The 22720-nt window shown below is 36.4% G+C and overlaps 1 protein-coding gene and 1 non-coding gene across 2 annotated transcripts in view; one reads left to right on the forward strand and one right to left on the reverse strand.

The window, feature by feature from the left end:
* Smp_207020 (putative e3 ubiquitin-protein ligase nedd-4) overlaps positions 1 to 22720 on the forward strand; it is a gene marked incomplete at both ends in the record, with an annotated part of 28952 nt that overhangs the window by 4643 nt on the left and 1589 nt on the right. Inside the window, 8 exons of the mRNA XM_018798567.1 lie at positions 726 to 827; positions 5940 to 5994; positions 6926 to 7151; positions 8432 to 8554; positions 16307 to 16669; positions 17065 to 17181; positions 19173 to 19401; positions 21629 to 21798. Coding sequence (XP_018653496.1) covers positions 726 to 827; positions 5940 to 5994; positions 6926 to 7151; positions 8432 to 8554; positions 16307 to 16669; positions 17065 to 17181; positions 19173 to 19401; positions 21629 to 21798 — 1385 coding nt within the window. The remainder of the gene's footprint in view (positions 1 to 725; positions 828 to 5939; positions 5995 to 6925; positions 7152 to 8431; positions 8555 to 16306; positions 16670 to 17064; positions 17182 to 19172; positions 19402 to 21628; positions 21799 to 22720) is intronic.
* On the reverse strand, positions 331 to 403 carry Smp_tRNA_01491_Pseudo_TTG.1.1. The gene has a single exon. It is a non-coding gene (tRNA).

The following is a 22720-nucleotide window of genomic DNA, read 5'->3' on the forward strand; positions in this document are numbered from 1 at the left end:
CTGCTAAAGTTGCTCCACTACTTTGTGGATTAGATCTCTGGGTTTTTAGCACTCGGACAGTATCCCAGACAACTTACAAAGTCAATGATTTGTGTGGCACATATATATTTCTGTGCTCTTTTTTTGTACCAACGTTTATGTGTTTAAATAATGGTAAATAATAGGTATCATTACCAAGGTTTGACTTGATAATTTCAAATAAATTGAGTATTGGGTAGATCTTTATAAATAAAAATAATAAATTTGTAGATAGTAAGCAGAGATGGATAGTAGCTTGCAGTGGAATCCAGTTTGACGCGCGTTTCGTCCTACTTGGGACTGGTTGATGTTCACTCTGCGATGGACTCGAACCCAGTACCTTTCGGTTCAAACACCATCACGTTATCCACTCGGCCACTGAGTCTTAATAGACAATACTAAGTGAATTTATGTTTGTAGATATCCCAATGAGCAGGAAAATTAGATTTTCTACTAATTGATTTTATATTAATTTTATTTCATACTAAATAATCTACAGTGTTGTGTGGTCGTTGTTCTGCGCTTCTGAAAAGTAGTAATACCACAATACGACGAAATATCCGTCCAGTTTTTCTTAGTGTTCAGTGGTTGTTTTAATGGGACCAGTTCAATATGTAAATTATCAAATTCACTTACACTGTATCATTATGCTTAATGAAGTCTTACATCCATCATTAAATTTCTCTTTCATTATTCTTAAATCTTAGGATGATCCTAGAGTTATCCGATCAAATAATCAAATAATCAATGGTTCTTTATTAACCCATGAAGCACAACGACATGTCATGAAAGATTTAGGCCCATTACCGGTAAGACAAGTTCTCACTTTTTTCATTTTTGTTAGCGACTTTTCTAAATCACTATCTTTTAGTATTGTTTGTTTGAATCTTCCCATCGATGTGTTAGGACTGCAACTGGTCAGTCTCTAATTGGCATATGTGCATACTGTGCGTATTGCCTCGATATAGCCTTAATTCACAAGCATGGTAAGCAGAGATGGATAGTGGCTTACACTTTTAATAATTACGCTAAAGACCATTTTTTACGTTAAATAACTCTGGGCACCCGAGCAGGATCACAGTCCTTACACAAGTCGAATGATTTATGTGGCGCATATCTATTTAGTGCCTCCTTGTACCAATGTTTATGTGTTTAAATAAATAATGAATAGATCGAGATTGCGTTTTAGCTATCTGGTCACAGCCTCTTAACTTTTAGACGGTAAATTCTCCAACCAAACCTGGATGTATTTTGGTTTGAGCAATTCCAGGTCAAATCATTTACCGATCGCACATGTGATTCGGTTAAAAACGAGTCCATGAACCTGTAATCTATAAATTGACCGCATTTAGTCAACAATTGTCATCGTTCTTTAGAAGTAATTCCTGTTTCGGAGGCATCATTCCGTACGCAAAAGTTATGTATTCCATTGTACAATGTCATAATCCAGCTGGCATTTAATTGTGTAACACCTTCAGATAATGTTCTGTTCAATAGGTGTGTTTTAAATAATATCTTTGAGATGCTTTTAAAACTGCCAACTTGGGTATTCAGACAACAATCTTTATTGTCTCAAACGTGTTTATGTATATTGGATAGAACTCTACATTTTTTTGACACATAATGTTTCTTTATAGAGTTGAGATCATGAGTCAATTGAAGCTAGACCACCATGGAAAACCTGGAAGCACTGGACGGCCGTTTCGTCCTATTATGGGACTCCTCAGCAGTGCGCATCCACGAACCCACTCTCGCGGGATTCGAACCCAGGACCTACCAGTTTCGAGCCGAAGCCCTTAACCGATAGACCACTGAGCTGGCATCCAACGGTGTTAATGTCTAACTTCAACTGATTCACGAAATTGAGCAACCATTCACCAATGTCATCAGTGAGTTACTATCTCACAACAGACCTGGTTGAACTCCACCGGTTACTGCTTCTCACTAGAACTCCATAATGTTTCTATTAAATGTTGACAATCCCACGGGAACACTGGTTCAGTGTTGTGCACAACATGTTTACCCGTAAAAAAAACTTACAATAGTACTGCTGCTCTATGCATGATATAAATAGGTGTATGTTGTCTTTTTAGTATTCAATGTGGATTACTTACTATCTCTGTTAATATTGTAACCTTATTGAAAACATCATTCCAGATATACGTATGTTTTGGGATTAGTTCTGTCTAGTTAAACGACTTTTAAGCAATCATCATTTCAATTTTTACTGAAAAGCAGTGGGATTTCTGTAATTCATATTTTATCTAATGATTCAGTGGTGTGACATACACACGTTAGTGGTTAGTGGCTGAAAGTTTATAGTTTACATTCTAGTTACCTTTGATATGTGAAATTGAGTTTGATTAAAGTTATTCTAATCTATGTTGGTTAGAGGTAGTCGACAAAAAGCCCTGAATGTAACAAGTGCTGACTAAGACAAAATCTGGGTTAAGTAGGGTTTCCTGTTGAATACCTCTAATCACCACCTTACATCTCAACACAGTGCATACGACTTTAAGTCAATTAGACTAGTCACCACTTTGCAACCCAATTGATAGAATTCAATCAACACTAAGATGAACTTAACATATATGAGCTTGGTTCACTACTCAGCGATATATATATATATATATATATATATATATATATGACAAAGTTCCAGGAACTAGTGGCCACATTGCAACTTGATCGATAGCATTCGATCAGCACTAATATAGACTTGACACGCATGACATTGATCACCACCCAGTGATCAATCAATTGTGATAACAATAAGATATACTTCTTTTTTGTGCATACTTCTGGCTTCTACTCATGGTTGGCAAGAGCTTCTTCTATTTTCAAAGAGTTAGATACAAAAAAAGTCTAGGTGGATTTAGACAAATTATCTAAACAACCATAAAATCAACCTTATGAATCGATAGAATTATTACAGTTCATTTAATTGTTGAAGAATGAAACTTTCATCCCGCTTGTAGGAACCACACTAGGAGGACATGTTCTCGTATCCAAGATAAAATTGTATGTAAACAATTCATTGATCAATAAATAAACAAATAACTATAATATGTAAATAAATGTCATTCTATTTATTAGATTTAACCATTGAAGATCATTCATTCTCTGTCTTATTCATATAAAGTGTGAATGTGAACTCGTTCTACATCTTATTTCATCTTAATTTATACAAAATAAAAAATAAAAAGGATTGATTAATTTGTTGTGTATATCTCATGGATTCGTTAGATTTTGATTTGTTCCTTTCTCTCTCTCTCTCTCTCTCTCGTGCGCGCTCGCGCTCACCCCTATGTCTTTTACTATGACAACACACATTTGTCCATTATTGTGTTTTACAAGTGTCATTAAATAAACATTGTTTGTCATAGATTGATAAGTGTGTGTATAAATGATCATGTTTATAGGAGAATTTATTTATTCATATATCATATGTGTGTATGTGTTTGTTGTATTGCACATGCTTTGAGTGTGTGCGCGTGTGTGTAGAGGTAGATGCTATCACTTTAGCATGAAACTCCAACATGCTTTAGCATTTAGTATATACATGATAAATATTTATTATTGGTATAAGAGAGTTGCGAAGATTGTAGTATTTTCACTGCTGAAATCACGAACTGATCATAGCTAAACTATGATTGGAAATCTGGAAGCACTAGAATACTATTTCGTTCCATCAAGGGACTCCTCAGTCACTCCTGCCAACCGATGTGGATTGAACTTCACTAGTTACGGTGAAAATATTACAATCTCCCTAAATCCCCTATGCTAACAATAATCATATGCTCACTAATGACTAGCTTCGACATACAACTGCTTCAGTTCTGTTAGAAGCTGTGACCGGTGAAATTCGATTCAGCCCAGGTAACAGACAATTATCTACTTCACAGAGTGGATGAAGGGTTGTGCAAGATAATGGATCAATTGAAGTTAGATATGTACATTGTTGGATGTTGACTCAGTGATCTAGAGGAAAAGTGTTCGTGTGCGTGACCGAACCTCTAAACCACTGTTTGTTTGTTTGCAAACCTATGACTTTGTTGTTGACTTAATTTTGTAAGGTTTATTCCATCACACCGCTTAAATGAATTATTCTATCAAGGTTTTATTTTGTCAGACAACTTACGACCGTTCTGAATTATCAGTGATTGGAATGTAGATGTCTTTTAAATAGAACCGGGATCTATGATTAGATTTATAGAACTCAACGGTTTATCTCCATGACACTTCATTAACAATAATAACACAAATAAATGTACACGCAATTAAGAAGCAAAGATAAGAATTTAGGAAAAAGCTTGATATTACAAGGAGTCGGGATTATGACACATAAATTTTATTTGTATACCAACGACTATGACCCCGAAACATCGAAAAAAATTCAAATTAGGAGCGAATGATTTGAGAGGGTAGAGCAAGATTTGCAACTCAAGTGAATGATCTCAGTGGAGTTTTCGTTCTTCAGTCTTCAGTAATAACGATAGGAGATCTATCGACCTGTTTTAATCCTTGCAGTTTGTTACACTGTGGAGGTCCAATCTCGTTTTGAATATATCAACAGAAGGTGCTGATATTACGTGTTCTGGTAGAGAATTCCAGTAATTCACTACTCAGTGCGAGAAACGAAACTCCAGACGTAGACGATTTGATCTCGTTTTTTCGGACTTTCTTGATACTGAATGGTTATTTAATCGTGTAGCTTTCGTTTATCTTCTGAATAAAAAATTTCATATAAATTGAGCAAACTTTCTCGAAGACAATCGTGTTTGTTAAAACTACTATTTATTATTAAGTATAAGACGTAACCAAATAATCTGAAGGCCTTCCTTATCATTGGACACTCTCTTAACGAGAGAATAGTTTACGTAATGAGTCAGAGGTCATTGAGTATTTGACCTGGGGAAGTATAAGTAATAAACTATTAATCAAAATTTCGGTTACGCATTCATTTAATCGGAATAAGGGGTTTAAATGTAGTTACAAAATGTCAGACATTCTCATTTCTGTCCATTTGGGATAATTATTGTTGTTAAGACCTAGAGTATTATTCGAAGAAAGCTAAAGGGGGCCCTAAAAACACTGGGAAACGTTTTATCCAATCAGTATTGAATAGAAGTATCTTAGAAACATATAGAAAGTGGAGAGTCACGTGTCACATCCCTGATTGGATGATTACATATTTCGCTACTATGTTTGACAGATGCCCAAGTTCATCTGAAATTCTATAAATACCGTCAATTTCCGGTACATAAACTAACTTTGGAGTAAATTGTTCTTTCCATATTTCACACATTTTCTTTCGTGTTCAAGTTTCCGTGTAGATTCAGTCTGAAGTTACTAGAAGATCTTAGGAAACTGATTCAAACGTTCAGTCAGAATATTTATCAGTTATCAAAAATATTACATCATTAATGTTTTTTCTATTATAAACAATATACGCAATTATAAGCAAAGATGGATGGTGGCTAGCAATGGAATCCAGGACGCGCGTTTCGTCCAATAAGAGACTGATCAATTGCAGTCCTAAGCATCAATGGGAAGATTCAAACAAATAATGCCAAATGGATTTAAACTTCACCCTATTGCACAAGCAAATGGCTATCGGGACTCAGTAGCTGAGTGGATAACACGATGGCGTTTGAAGCGAAAGGTACTGGGTTCGAGTCCCAGAATGAACATCAACTCTGAGATGAAGGTACATCCAGTTGACGGGTCACAAATAGGACGAGACGTGCGTCCTGGATTTCACTGCTATCCACTATCCATCTTTGCTTATTATCAAATCAACACCATGAAGTAATAATATTTACAAATTAAAAAATCACTCTACCTGTACATCATGTAGTTTCTTCTTGTGTTTTCTCGAATATTCCTGTTTTTTTTTCTTGTTTTACTCAAAAAAATAGCCTGGTTGGGAAGAACGTGTACATAGTAATGGTCGTATTTTCTACATTAATCATAGTAAGTTAATTTTCTAATGTAAAACTGTTCTATTGAGAATACTATCTACATGTGTGTGTGTGTTTGTTTACCTACTTGTGTATATTGCACACAAACTATAATAATAATTATTATTATTACTATTATTATGGCTAGAGTATTTCTATGGGCTATATTTACTTTCAAATTCGTACTTCAATTGCACTGCACCTATTTACTACTGCTGGTTTGCGTCATACCATTTTGATGATTGGCTTGATCAGTACATGTATGTATGATGGTGTGTAGATGTAGTCAATCGGAAAGCCTGTTTGACCAAGGTTCCATACTGTTTGGAACTCGTTGGGAAAGTGTGTGGACCCCTAAATGCCCTCGTACGGCCGAATGTGGGGAGAGTCCACTCTCCCTCTCCGAATGCTCTCACATGGCCACGCGTATATAGCCTCTGCCAGGGAAGTCCTACTCACTGCTTTCTCGTGGCATGACTGTTGTTTACGAAATTGAGAGGAAGAAAAGCGAATGTCCGGCGCTAAAACCGGGTTGGTGGACACGGCGAGTCCATCTAGGGCAGTTGGAAAACTCTCATTCCAAACCAATGGTGCACATGGACTCCAGTATCCTGAGGGAACAAAATGTGTATGAATCAATCGTTGGTCACCGATTACCATGGGACTTCATCTCCTTACGATGCTCTACTGCCCTGTGGATCAGACTTTTAGGCCGAAGGCTCCGGGTGTGACCTTCTAAGAAAACCACCTGTTTCAGTTTGGGCACCCAGGGAGGATCATAGCCCTCACATAAATCAAAAGAGATTTGTGTAGCGCATATATATCTGGTGCCCCTTTCTACCAATATTTATGTGTTTAGATAAATGAATTAATAAATAAATAAAGTGTACTTGTAGTCTTAGTGGAACTTATTTTGTGTTTTTTTTTAATAATAATTTCAATAGATGCTCGAACTACTCAATGGGAAGATCCTCGACTAGAACGTTTAGGCGGTCCAGCTGTTCCTTATTCAAGAAATTATAAACAGAAATATGATTATTTCCGATCAAGGTTACGAGCTCCACGTGATCCACAAGCTAAATTTGAATTACGTGTTACACGAGCTGGTATATTCGAAGATTCATTCCGTCTAATTTATGGAATAAAAAGACCAGAAGTTCTAATGCATCGGTAAGTTTATGTATATATATTAATTGGTTTAAGTAATCGGTAGGAGACCATAGATGTAGTGTTATACTATTTATCACTCGTCAGAAAGGTGTACCTGCAACTAACGGATTGCCGTTTTTGTATTTGAACCTGTGTCATAGAGCTCTACAGTCTAAGATGTCACTATCGAGATATTTGGACCGCTATTGACCTGTTGAACTAACATTACTTACGCTTACTACCCTTTGCAGAGGAACATAGACCGCCCACCAGCACTCTCTACCCAACTCTTTCCTGGGCAATCCCTTCCAATTCTTTCCAGTTGATATTCATCTGCTTCCATTTCCCGGCGCAGTGTGCTCCTCGGCCTTCCTCTTTTCCTCTTCCCCTCAGGATTCCAAGTTAGGGCTTGCCTCGTGATGCAGTTTGGTGATTTCCGTAATTTATGTCCTATCCATTTCAAACGTCTTTTCCTAATTTCTTCATCACATGGAACCTGATTTGTTCTCTCCCACAGTAGGTTGGTGAGCACACTACTACTTTAGGCCCTCAAGAACTCTCTAAGCAAGACTCCTGAAGGAAGGAGAATGCTGAAAAACATCGTGTTCAATCAATATCGAAAGAATGCTTCTTAGAAACATATGGAGAAACTCAAGATTGTGTCACAACTTGATTGGTTAATTGCTTGTTATTTTAATAAATGTAGCCTATTTCCAGAAGCTTTTGGGTGATTGAGGACATCAGTAATCCTATAAATAACCTTTTCTTTGTTTAGAAATTAACCTTATAATGAAGCTACTGTTCTTACTTTACTCCTTTTTTCTACTATTCTAGGCTTAAGTTTAGCAGTATCTGGGGTATCTAGAAAAAGGACTAGAAATTTCACACCATCTGTTTGAGTGGCAGACGTTTCACTATCCCCGGTGTATATGTCTGCTTTTCGATCTCCTTAATATCTTCAAATATTTAAGATGGTTGACTCCTCCTTTGTTTCTTCCAAACTACTATTTTACCACTAAATATCTCCTGTGAAAGTAACATATGAGCTAATTACCTCAGTTGTAGAAGACTCACCACATCATCAACTGATTTGGCACCTTTGCGAAGTATCTTAATGCCTAACCACAACATCTGTCATTCAGTTGTTCCACTAAACGTGAGCAATGCTTCAAATACATTTACAAAAGTACTTACAAATTAAAAACATATCAATGTAACCTCTTAACGAAGTGCTAATTGCCTGCAATATTCTTTTAGTTTGCTTTATGGCTTTTTTTACTTTCACTTACTTTCATTTTTAGATTATGGATTGAATTTATTGGTGAAAAAGGCTTAGATTATGGTGGTGTACAGCGAGAATGGTTCTTCTTATTATCACGTGAAATGTTTAATCCTTATTATGGTCTATTCGAATATTCAGCCGCGTACGTCTTACTTATATATATGCTTATATCTATACGAATATATACCTTGATCAATTGTCTTTGCTCGTTATTTTGTTAGAAAGATTGTGCATGGAGCTTTGGTACATATTATTCTCAGAAGGGGGTTTTGTGGAGATTTCAGTAATTTTATAGTTGGAATCGTTAGTCAATTGAAGCTAGACCACCATGGAAAACCTGGAAGCACAGGACGGCCGTTTCGTCCTATTGTCGTACTCCTCATAAGTGCGCATACATGATTCCGCCTCGCGAGATTCGAACCCAGGACCTATCAGTTTCGCGCGCAAGCGCTTAACCACTAGACATGTATTTTCTTAGTTAAGAGTATTAAGTATTACTAGCTACCTTTCATTATTTTTTGTATATTAAATTTCTCAAAATGGAATAACTCAGTAATAGTATTTACGACATTTGACTTTCAGTCGCTTACTCATAATTCCAAACCCAGCTTTGCCTACTTCGGTTTATGTAACCAGGTGATGTTGATTGCTCTCACACTTAAAGTATGACTCGAATTCATGTGCACGAATCCGTACCTTGGGAAGTGATTCAATAACAATAATAATGCCTATTGTTAAACATGAAGACCTGGAGTAATCGAATTATGTTGTATTTTAGACCTCTTATTCAAAGGTTTGAGGAGTGACCCCCTAAGAAAACAACCTACCTCGGTTTAGGCACCTGAGAGTTATCCCAGACCTCACACAAATCGATTGATGAAGTGTAACGCATATATATTTGATGCCTCATACCAATTTTTATGTTTTTAAAGAATGAATAACAGACAAATTTAAATAGTGATCAAAAGTCGGTCTCTGAAGCTTTACACATTCATTATCTGGAATTGAATTAGTGTATTTGATACAGGTATAGGCAACTACCATCTAACTGCCCCCGTTAGTATAAGAGGGAAGGCTAGAAAATACGTGTTTAATGGTAACCAAACCGAAAGTTGTTTTCACTTAGTCTAATTACTGTCCCACTCTATATCGATTATATATGTGTACTTCCTAATTGAAACTCCCCCAGATTAATCATTTACTTCTGTAATTAGGAAAAAATTTATGCGACCACCTGTAATCAAATATTGTGGAGCAAATTCATCTTTAGTTTAGTTACGTTCCATGTTTTTTCTTACTGCGTTATCACTCATTATTTGTCAACTGTTTTTCATATGGTCAAATTTGCATTATGAGATATAATAACTCTACTACTACTACTACCATCACCACCGATACTACTAATTTTGATTTGTTGTAATCTTCAGTATGAGATTGTGGAATTTTAATGAAATCATGAATCGACCGAAGTTAGACAACTATTGAATACTCGGACGGCCGTTTTGTTCTAATGTGGGACTCGTGAGCAGTCTGTATTCACGACTTCACAACCTTGAAGTGAACCCAGGACCGTTCGGTCTCACGCGTTGTTACTTAACTTCTGAACCACTGTACACCATTGGACCCCGTCTCAGTGGTCAATTAGTTAAGCGTTAGTGTGTGAGTCCGAAGGTCCTGGGTTCAATTCCAGGTTGCGGGTTTGTAGATGCACGCTCCTGAGGGGTCCCATATCAAGAAGAAACGGACATCCAGGTTATCAATGGTTACCTAACTTAGATTGGTCCACGATTTCAATGAAAGTTTATGGTTTTATTTATCCTGTTTGTTTACGTTTACACAACGTTTATGTTGATGTATTTATTTATTCTCTGAAGCATTTACCACGGTTCAGGTTCGTGTACTTGGCTCTAATCCACATTTTAAATGTGCTTCTACGCGGTTGAACGGGATTCGAACCTCAGACTTGGTGGCTGAAAATTAAACCACCTTAAGCACTATATCACTGTTGCATTGAAATGTATGGTTGTGACATTCTTGAACTTAAGTACCAGCTCATAAGTTTTTATATGCCTCACCGACTAGCCAATCTATTTGTATAAATTGCAATTTTGAGCTAATATTTATTCGTTAAGGTGTTCAAATTTCAGGCAATAAGTTCAAGTTTCAGACCCTTTTTCACCTAGTGTGGTTTAGGCCACCAAGTATTATTATTAGTCTTAGAATGTGGCTCATACCAAAGTACCTTGTAGACAACAATCAATAAATAAATTGAAACCTTTATCCATTCTATCTCGGGATCTCTGGCGCTGTTAGAAGTATGCAAGGGGTTGTAAGTCATAGATTACCCACACCGTGGTCGTAGCGGCCTAGGAGAGTAATCGCAAAGCCCATTGAGAAAATGCCTGAGGCCGGTCATACATTTGCTTTCTGTGAAAAGTTTGTAATGTATTAGCTCCATACTTTAAAAACCCTACTCTTGGTGACATAAATCTGTGGAGTAGGGTGAAATGTTGATCATTTTTCTAGTGTCTTCCTTTCGTTTTGAGAATACAGCATCACTGCAAATGCTAGTTCCTCGACGGAAACACCTTACAGTTGTCATACGTCAATACAGTCAACAGTACTTCATCCTCGAACAATGATTTTGTTGCATTCAGTCTTACCATTTTCCAACTAACCTCCCAGGTATTGTAAGATATAAAGAAACGAATTTTCCAGTCAATGTAGCTCGATCGGGTCATTACGATTTAAGAGCCTGAACACCTTATTTAGGTAGTAGCTATAATCGCATTCACATTAACTAATTATATCACAAGTTTAAATATATATTACATTAAGTGATTGTATTTATCGGATTTTAAAAGTGTTTATCTTTTCTTCCTCACTAATTAAATGGCAAATCAAACTGTATCAATGTTAAGAATTTATTTATTTATTTAAACACATAAATATTGGTACAAGGGGGCACCAAATATATAAACGCCGCACAAATCTCATTTGATTTGTGTGAGGGCTGTGATACTGACCGGGTGCCCAAACTGAAGCAGGTGGTATTCTCAGGGGGCCACACCCCGAACTTTTGACCTAAAGATCTGATCCACAAGGCAGTGGAGCATCGTGAGGCGATGAATTCCCATGGTAGCCGGTGACCAACAATTGGTTCATACGCCATTTGTTCCCTCACAATACTGGGGCCAGCCCATGTGTACCATTGGTTTGGAATGAGGGTTTTCCAACTCCCCTAGGTGAACTTTCCGTGTTCACTAACCCGGTTAGAGCGCCGAACATTTGCTTTTCGTTCTCTCAATTTCGTAAACAACACCCGTGGTGTAAGAAGACAGTAAGTGGCAGAGGCTGTATACGCGTGGTCATATGAGAGCATTTTGAGAGGGAGAGCGGACTCTCCCCACTTCCGGCCGTACCAGGGCATTTGGGTGGCAATGTTAACAATATACACTACATATTGATAAGAAATACAAATAACTCCATATTGTTTATATCACTTTTTTCCTTATTAGTATACTTATATAAAAATTCAATTATGATATGTGTTGATTCATTCTAGTTTGTCTATTAGTTACTTAGTTAATCTGTTTCAATAAAATCAGTTCAATGCACCTTGTTCATGTGCTTAGTAACTTGAAAATCTAATACATTTTTCTTTTCGTGTCCCTCTCCTATTTTCCTATTCTTATTCTGTTGTTGTCGTTATATAAATTTATCAAGCAACCCCCTCCCAGTATATACCATTAACTTGTAAATTCGTAATGTTGTTACTACTACACTTGCACTATCGGTTGTAGTTGTTGAAGAAAAACTTAAAATCTCTCTCTCTCTCCGTGTGTGTGTATAATCATCTTCTATGTTTCTATCAGTGTAATGAAATTTTGTTTCTATCTAAATATGATTATACAATTAAGAAAGAAAGGTAACAAACAGACTAAATATATCGATATTCGTTGTCTTCTATGATTCATTCAATTTCCTTATTTTTATTTTCAGTGTTTAACAAAAGTGCACTATGTAATATTTTCAGAAGGGAGTTTCGTAGATTGGTTGAAGTTAGTCATTAACATTGTTGGATGCCGGCTCAGTGGTCTATCGGTTAAGTGCTCTGGCGCGAGATTAATAGGTCCTGGGTTCGAATCCTGCTCGCGAGGCGGCATCGTGGATGCGCACTGCCACTGAGGAGTCTCACACTAGAACGAAACGACCATCCAATGCTTCCAGGTTTTCCATGGTGGTCTAGCTTCAATTAACTCATGATCTCATCTATAAAATATCTAACATTTTCCTATTTGTTTAGTGTTATACTTTTGAGGCAAAGACTAATTCACACCTTTATGTTAGTGCTCCTAGAATTAATGGACTGTGTTCATGAGCTAATACAGGTGGGTAAGTAGAGATAGGACTAATCATTCACTCTACTTTATTTTTGATTAAATAGAGGAGAGAATTGAGAGCATGATTATTGTCCTAAAGAAAAAAGTGTCTTTTATGTGCCTAACTGAATTCTTACTGGAAGGATCTATTAGGTCTGGAATAGATGAACTAGAATGAAAGCTATGAACTGTCTTGTAACCAGTGCTCAGGCGTTGACACCGAAATCGCTTGTCGTATGAGCGTGATGAGAGCATATTGTTCATAATGACTCAAATTCGAATTGATTTGAGTGTTCGATATTCATTCAATGTTTGGAAACCGCTGGACTGTGACCAGAGTTGATTGCATATATACCTGTGCTTATCCTATAGAAAGTATAGGTCTTTGCTTACACACTCTATATATGCATGTAGTGTATACTTGCCCGCGGGAGCATCTGTGCCTGTGTGTAATATGGATTTGACAGACCTCAGTTTTTGCATTATATATATAACCGCCCGCATCTATCCCCATGTGTATACTGTGGGATGTACGTATCTTAGTTGTGCCCATTCTATGTATACTATGTAACTCATACTTGCGGTAATACCACGTTCCATAATGGTGTATTCATTATAGCTTTTAACGCTTTTAAGATGTTTTACAAGTTTCCGAATGTGATTGAAAAGTGTAGACTGTTACATGTCTGTCTGCACTACAGATATCGAAATCCTTAATCACGCGTAAAAACTGCACAGTAAACTATAACATGTCCGTTTAGTTTGCTTTCTTCAATGCTCCAGTTACACTCTCTTCACAAGTCTTTTTCTTTTTTCCCGAAGAGCCAATAGGCTTCTCTACTTAGTTGAGCGAGAATGCTATTACTATTGTTTCAATAATACATTTAAGAGTGTAGTTTTCACTGGCGACTTTATTCTCATTATCTGAAGCTAACTACATATGTCTAAAATATGCCATGCGAGAACATTTCGAGAGGAAGAGCGGATTCTCCGCACTCTCGACCGTACCAGGGCATTTGCGGGCTTTAGTATGGTGAATCATGTTGAAACCTTATGATCCTCGATAGCTAAAAGTCAATCATGCTTTTTTACTTAAAGCACCCTCGACTTTAACCTGCTCTACTTTATTGTTATGTATACATTTGGATAGTGTCACTGACCTTCACATCGAATGGCGGCTTAGTGATTAAGGCGTTTGACTCTTAATTACCAAGTCCCATTTCCCAACACCGCCTCACTTACCTCGGTTTAAGCAACCGGATTGTATCGTTAGACCTCACACACACTTAAAGTGTGGTTCATTCTTAAGTAAACGATGAATGAGTTAATTTAAAAAAAAAATTATATCGAATGGATGAACCTGTCACTTATAGATCCCCTTCTGATACAATTTTACCATACATTACTTTGTTTCCCATTTCTTAATATAGTAGTGTTTTACAGAAAGCGTTGTGTATTTCAAGGTAGTAACCTATTATTAATTAGAGTTTATAAAATATTGGTTAGTATTCACAGTTAACTTCCGATTCGCTCATTCAAGTATACCTCGAATAATTAATAAGTTTCTTATTTGCATTCGAATGATTTATCCCAGTTGCAAAACTATCTATTATATTCATCTAAGCGTCGTTCCCACTTGAATCATTGGTTCAATTATCCTAAATGTAATCTACGCATTAATTAATCACTCTGACTTCCTACGTGCAAGTCATACAGTAATAAGATAGCTCGAAGTAGAATCTGCGTATCGGGTTAGACTTGTGGTTTCATAGTTAACAAACATCTGATAAAACATTCGATCTGTGGTTTATCATTTACAATTTCATAATAAAGGAAAAAAAAGATACACAATTACTCTATAGGGATTATGTAATACTTAGTTGCATTATATATATATCATTGCTCTTCAAATTTATCATCACTGTTTGTCTGTAAATGTCTAAGGAATGTATCTTCAACTCTGATAATAGATATTTCACGAATAACAAAAGAGAAGACCTTTTACTTCAAAGAAATTATTATTTCGTATTAGCATATGAATCTTTTTGTAAATAATTAAATGTCTTGATCTACACTACGGACTGATCTTAGTTAGATAACCATTGCAAACTAGGAAGCGTTAAATGTGCACTACTAAGGAGTCCCATACTGGGACAAAACATCTATCCAGTGTTTCTTGGTTTATAATTGTGAACTAATTAAGACCATTTAATGATACCAAATATAAACTTTGACAGTCTTCACCACCCCTTTTACAGTAGTAGTAATAATCATGTGCTCTTTAATGACCTATTCCGATCAGTAATTTCCAGAATCCTAACGATAATCTTTGATCAGTGGAGTTTAACCATATTGGATGTGAAGCAGTTACATACCATTAGCGACGGGTATTGTTCACAGAATTAAATTAAGTTTAAAAAATTTAATTACTAGAAGCTAACTCATTGTTCTGAAGGTTAGGTGTTCATTATGAAACCTGAGGGTCTTGTTTTCGATCATCATTTCTGAAGAATTCGATAACATGATAAAACAGTTGTTCATTCGTTTTTGTTTTTCAATGATTTGTGTAATCACTATTACATTAACTACTTCTATGAATTCGGTGTTCATCTTGTTGTGCTAACGAGGTAATGGCAACTTGGACCAATGCATATATGTGCCTGATCCTACGTTGTGGCTGACTGACTGACTCACCCTAATTACTTTATGTTTGCTGTTGTTGGAATCGACTAGAAAATGAACTAGGAATGGCTAAACTAAGATATGACATCCGTTCATGAAGTCATTATTTATAAAACTAGAACTTATAGATGAATGTAAACTTTCTGAATGTAGTCCGTAAGATTATGATGGCCATTAGTTGAAAATACTGTCTAGAATGACTTAAAATTGGTCGCAATTGGAAAGATGCATTCAGTCTCTATCTTAAACTACGTATACTTTTTGCTCTTGGAATTTATTTTTATCTTCTTGAATCATATGTTTATGTCTAGCCTTCTCCATCATCCTTAATGATGTTACTAATTCTATCCTTGTAGAATAAAACAAATAAATCCGTTTCTCCCGTCTTGTTATTCGTTTACACTATGAGATTTGAACTCAGTAGTCTAAGAACTTAACAGAATGCTATTCTCATAGTTGAAATCATGAGTCAATTGAAGCTAGACCACCATGGAAAACCTGGAAGCTTTGGATGGCCGTTTCGTCCCATTGTGGAACTCCTCAGCAGTGCCCATCCATGATCCCGCCTCGCGAGATTCGAGACTGGTAGGTCCGTTCTCCGTCTCAAAATACTCTCATATGGCCACGCGTATATAGCCTCTGTCAGGGAAGTCCTACTCACTGCCTTCTCGTGGTGGTAATGTTGCTCATGAAATTGAGAGAATGTCCGGAGCTTTAACCGGGTTAGTGGACACGGCGCGTCCATCTAGGGGAGTTGGAAAACTTTTCTCCCCCGTACTTCCTCGTTTTAACTTGTCCTTTCTTTTTTTTTTCTTTTACTGTTATTCTAGTGATAATTATACTCTACAAATTAATCCCCTTTCTGGTATGGCAAATGAAGAACATTTAAAATATTTTAAATTTATTGGACGGGTTGTTGGTATGGCTGTATATCATGGAAAATTAGTTGATGGATTTTTTATTAGACCATTTTATAAAATGATGCTTGGTAAAACTATTTCATTAAAAGATATGGAATCTGTGGATTCAGAATATTATCGTAGTTTAAAATATATTTTAAAAGAAGATCCTATATCATTAGATTTAACAATGTCAGTAGAAGAAGAACATTTTGGTGAAACTGTGGAAGTGGATTTAATTAAAGATGGTAGAAATATACGTGTTACTAATAATAATAAAACACAATATATTGAGTAAGTATTATTTTGGTTTATTTCCCTCCGCTCCCCTCCCCCCCCCGCTTTTCTCTGTTGTTGAAAATATGGATCAATATCAGTATATGATTGGCAAACTCAAGTAAGCGTCAAGAAGCTCAGAAAGAGCCGAAGACATTCTATCCAATCACCACTAGAGGAACATTCTAGAATGTCGATGTATAGCTCTCCTATCAAGTGAATAAGAAGGACCCTCCCCCTATATGCCTATTGGCTATCCGATATGATGATTGGCTTTCAGAACAACATATGTAAGCGAACAATTGTTTTCAATTAGGTCGTCATCATCAGGCTTTACTTTAATATACATGAATATTTATATGAAAATGTTAGACCAATCAAGGCTATTAGAGTCAATAATCACAATGCAATAGATTAGATTTAACAATGTCTGTAGAAGAAGAACATTTTGGTGAAACTGTGGAAGTGGATTTAATTAAAGATGGTAGAAATATACATGTTACTACTAATAATAAAACACAATATATTGAGTAAGTATTATTTTGGTTTATTTCCCTTCGCCCCCCCTCCCCCCCCCCGTTTTTTTTGCTTTTGTTGTTGAAAATATTAAGAAATATCAGGATATGTTGTAAGGATAGCTCGTTGGTTGGCAAACTCAAGGAAGCTTCAAGAAGCCCAGAAAGAGCTGAAGACATTCTATCCAATCACCACTAGAGGAATATTCTAGAATATCGACGTATAGCTCTCCTATCAAGTGAATAAGAAGGACTCCCCCCCCTATATGCCTATTAGCTATCTGAAATGATAATTTGCTTTCAGCTAAATATATATATATATATATATATATAACACTGATCGGTTTATGATTGCAATGAAATCCAACAATCTCTATAACCCCAAACTGAAAATTATCACATGCTCATTAGTGATTGGCTTCGAGAGCGAATTCTTGGAGACGTAGTGACAAATGGTCAGTGGATTTTAATCGTGTAAGGTGTCAGGCAGTAACCCATCGAATAATATCAGTATATGGTTGGCAAACTCAAGAAGCTCAGAAAGAGCCTAAGACATTCTATCCAAACACCACTAGAGGAACAATCTAGAATGTCAATGTATAACTCTCCTAATAACTGAATAAGAAGGACCCCCCCTATATGCTTATTGGCTATCCGAAATGATGATTTACTTTCAGCCAAAAATTATAAATACATGAGATTTTTGGGCGAGACTGTAATTTATGGACGACCTGTGAACGAATCTTAAGTGAGCTTGAGAAATGGTAGACAATCAGTAAACAGTCAGCATAGAGTCAAAATATGTGATACAAAACCAAAGAATTGAAGTGGATACACTTCTTTTATATGGTCCAAAAACTTGTCAAGATTAGAAAAAGGTTCAAAGGTTCCAAAAATTGTAATGCATAATGTAGAGGAACTCATCCATATGGCTCCATAATAGTTGGTCTCTGGAGCCATGATAAGGTCATAAAAACCCTCTCAGCCTCGACCACATAGCTTCATTATTGTTTGTGTGTACTCCGGTTGTGTAAGTTTATCATTTTTATTATGGATATGTCCCTACATTACTGATACCAATGAACAGCCGAAGCTTCAGTAACATCTGCGATTATTGGAGCCAATGTTACTGAAGCTTTCATTATACAGTTCGCGGCAATTATTATAACATGCCTTAGTCTCAATCTGGATTGATCGATAAAGGTTCCTATTCTAGCAAACATCTTCCTTCAATATATATTACATCGAAGGACAACATCACGGTAGTCTGCACAACGTCTACAAGTCACTTAATTACCGCAATCAAAAATAAAGGAACTTCTTAGTAGTCTCATTTGTTGCAGCCGCTTAATTGTCAAGTCTTCTCTAAAATTCTCTGTAAACTGATCGTACATGAATATCAGGCACCGAAATTGGCACCGTGACCTTGAAATCCCCTCAAGCGCTTCTGATTGGCTCGTCCATAAATTATAGCCTCGCCGATTTTCGTACTATATTTGACACTGTTTGGGGAATAACATTCCTACTTACTTGTCTTCTATCATCTCCTTTTGCGACTTGAGAGGGTTCTAGCGTTCGAGTGCTCAAGTATTACGCGACATACTAAGAATTTAAGTTCGAGAAATAACATATGATTGTGAAAATTTTTGAATTTTTTGTTGAGGTTATGAACCGGCCAATGTTTGAGCACCATTTAAAACTTGGAAGTACTGGATAATCGTTTCGTACTAATTCGAAGTTCTCATACACGACCACGAATTTAGGAATCGAACCTAGAGCCTTCAATACTTGAGTACTAATAATTCTTTCTCAGTCAGCCAGTTCTTAATTATCGAGGTATGAATGAATCCTATTGAGAAATGGATAGAGTACGGTTGCTAGCCCCCCCCCCAACATTTTAATGATTATGGGTTTATCCGTTAATCATCTCAGCATATTCAATATTTATACGTAATCATTCAACGAATTTTTTCTTTTCTTTTGTTTGTTTATTCGTTGTTTTCTAGACGAATAATTAATTGGAGATTTGTTTCACGTGTTGAAAAACAAATGTGCGCATTTTTAGAAGGTTTTAGTGATTTAATCCCATTAGAAGCATTACAAATATTTGATGCCAATGAATTAGAATTATTAATGTGTGGATTACAAGATATTAGTGTAACAGATTGGAAAGCGAATACTTTATATAAAGGGGAATATCATGCTAATCATCCAGTTATTGTCAATTTATGGAAGGTAAGAATAGTAATAACTGTTCATATAATGATGCTCATCATTAGTAAGGCTTGTTGTTGTTGTTGTTGTTGTGGTGGTGGTGGTGGTTTGTATTTCCATTATTGTCAATCATCTCTGTTATATCTTGTGGCCAAGTGGTTGTCTAGTTAATGTATGACGTGATAAGACGGCTAATCCGAGAGCCTGTCACTCCCAATGGAGCATAGGCCGCCGAACAGCTTTTTCCAACCCACTCTGTTCTGGGCCTTCTTTTAAATACTTAAATTGTTATTTCACTTCTATGAAGTATTCAATGACACCTACGTTGTAAAGAAATAACATTGAAATCATTTCTATCTATTTTTCTATAGACTTAACATTTTAGTGTATCAATTAAACCCATGATACTTCCATTTAGCAGATGAATAGAATAAGATTGATACTACTAATGAGAAACCATCTAAAGTTTGGAATATTACATCGAGTCAATAATAAAATGCAAAGAATATCGTAATATTGAGTTTGTTAAGAGAAAGATATTCATTTCAAAAGAATGATTTTGAAATTGTGGTTTCATGTGGGTGAATGGGTCTTTTAATGGTACTTCTTGATAAGTCTTGCTGATGAAACGCTATATTCGGATCCTAAGCTAGTCTCGTAACCCTCAAGCTAAATCTACACAGTGACTTGAACACGAGAGAAAAGGAACAAAATATGCGAGAAGCACTTTATTTGAAAGGTTCATTTATGTACTGTTATGTCTTATGGCCAAGTGGATGCCTAGTTAATGTATGACGTGATAAGACCGCCAATAATCAGAGAGCAGCGAATTATTGATTGGAACAGTGAAACACGAAAAACCGTATGAGCAGTCTATAGTGCTAATCGATCTTGCTTCTGCCTAGCCCAACCAGTTAAGCCCGAAACACCAACAACAGCCTCTGTGGTATGAATCCTAGTATTTCAAACATACTGAGTTTATGTATCAAACAGACAGACTACATCGTACCAATAAAATAGAAAATAACATTTGTACAACAATTGGTCAAATGTGACTGTGAATAGGGGTAGCAGTAATTAATAGACTGGGTATAACTCAGGAATGGTAAATCGTACAATAATAGTCCAAGGGTCGAAATAAAGCTCACAATTAAAGGAATATGAATATGAGTAGTTTAATTATTTAGCAAATATACGATAGAAATTATATGTATAATAATGGTCCATAAATGGATCCCAAAGTTACCATTCACTATTGTTATCGGGGCATAACAATCTCCATAGTTCAAATCACGAATTGATCTTAGCTAGATCATTAAAAACCTGTAAGCACTGGATAGCCATTTCGTCCTGATATATGACTCCTCAGTTGTGTGCATCCACAATCCCATCCCTAGGAACAGAACCTGGGATCTTCGGATTTAAGAGTTTGGAGGTTAAACGTTCGGGCGTAAACTGGAATTTCCGGTTTCGATCTCCGAATGCGCGGTCATAGATGCTAAATGTCGTGGAGTTCTATACTAGGACGAAACATCTATTCAGTACTTTTAGGTTCTTGCCGTGATCTACCTGGGATTATTTAATGTTTTAAAATATGCAACTTCAACGGTTTCCAGAAATTTCCCTCATTCTAATTCTCAATTAATCGTGTATGGATTTAGACTTATTTTCTTTTATACAAAATGTTGCATCACACACATTGGGTCGATCTTTTGTACTCGAATCGTTAGACATTGATTTCTTGATTACTTGCTAGTCTCTTCAAGGATATTTACTACCAAGGTTAGTTTATGTACAGAGAACAAGAGTATTTGTTGTACTTTTAGATTCTGGAAAGAATTTCATATCACAGAATAACTGTAGCAAGACGACTATTGGACAACCTGAAAGCACTGAGTAGCTAATTCGTCTTAGTATGGAATCCTTCGTAGTAGGGATCCATGGCACGTTCCGGGGGATTAAACCCATAGACTTTTGGATTTTTCAGTTATGACTTAACCTTCGAACCTTTAAGTAAGCATCCAGTGGTTTATGTTTCTAACTTCAATCAGTTTGCGATATTACACAACCATCATAAAGTACTGTTGGTAGGGTAACCACCTGACTCCATGCATGGTTGAATAGTTTGTTGCTTCCTCATCGATAGATAACAGTTATGCATTAGTTGGAAATCCGATCTAAAATTCACTTAATTCTCTCTTGACAATTATGTGTCTTTTTTCTTACACCTACTTTTCTCATTTCAAAGGCTATCTACACATTTACAAATGAATTAAGAAGTCGTTTACTACAATTCGTCACTGGTACATCACGTGTACCTATGAATGGTTTTTCAGAATTATGGGGTTCAAGTGGACCACAGAAATTCACTGTTGAATGTTGGGGTTCTGTGGATCAGTTGCCTCGTGCTCATACTTGGTACGTGTATTTTTAAAAATGGAAAATGTTGTTTAATTTTCTAGCTATTTGAATATATTATGGCACCTCACTGTTAACTCATAATTTTCTGTGAGTCATACCAGTTGTAGTTTAACGTAGGATACGACAATATCTACACATCTAAATTCTTACATCTCACAGTGACACCGTGACAGGTTATTAACAAGGTAACTAGCAGTTGAAAGAAACTCACAACATCTATTACACTGAGAGGTCAAGCATAACAAATAACAAAGAGCAAATGAGGTTCATGGATAAGCAGTATAGAATAACACTAAACTTAAATTTTAAAAGAAAGATGAAGTAATGATGTGAATTCACTATTGTGATCATTTTCAAGTTATGTCATTCATAGTCTCTAATAATGGATTTTGAGTGTAATCTTACAGTTCCTTATCTTTCCTAAAAGCCCGACCGTTTCTTCTACCTTGACGTGATGGTTGGCCTTGTCTATCGTGGTTAATCAGTCAGGTTATACTCGCTAGAACAATCGTTTCTCAAGGTCCTACCATAACAGGAAGGTATGTTGAAGAGCGGTGAAACTAAAATTAGCAAACCCAAGGTCCAAGGGCGAAGTCGTACTGCTTACTGTACAGAGGTGTGACGGTAGTAAGGTGTTTCCCTCAGATAATCAGCATGAAAGCTATGCTGACTTTCTACAAAGCAAGGAAAGGGGTTAAGAAAGATCGAAATTTAAAATGCACACTTCGCCTTGTCTCACGGATTTCCGTTTCCATCGGTAAGGTCTAAACAAGTATGGAGCTAACACGAAACGGTCGTTTGTAACTGACCTTAATCAGTCGTCTCTTGGGCACTGCGGTCACTTTCTCAGGTCACTAAGACCAACTCTAACCCATTTTTTCAAACATCTCTAGAAGAACCTTTCCATAGTGTAGGCGAC

Source organism: Schistosoma mansoni, chromosome 7 (genome assembly GCF_000237925.1).
Source record: "Schistosoma mansoni strain Puerto Rico chromosome 7, complete genome".
Taxonomy (NCBI): Eukaryota; Metazoa; Platyhelminthes; class Trematoda; order Strigeidida; family Schistosomatidae; genus Schistosoma; species Schistosoma mansoni.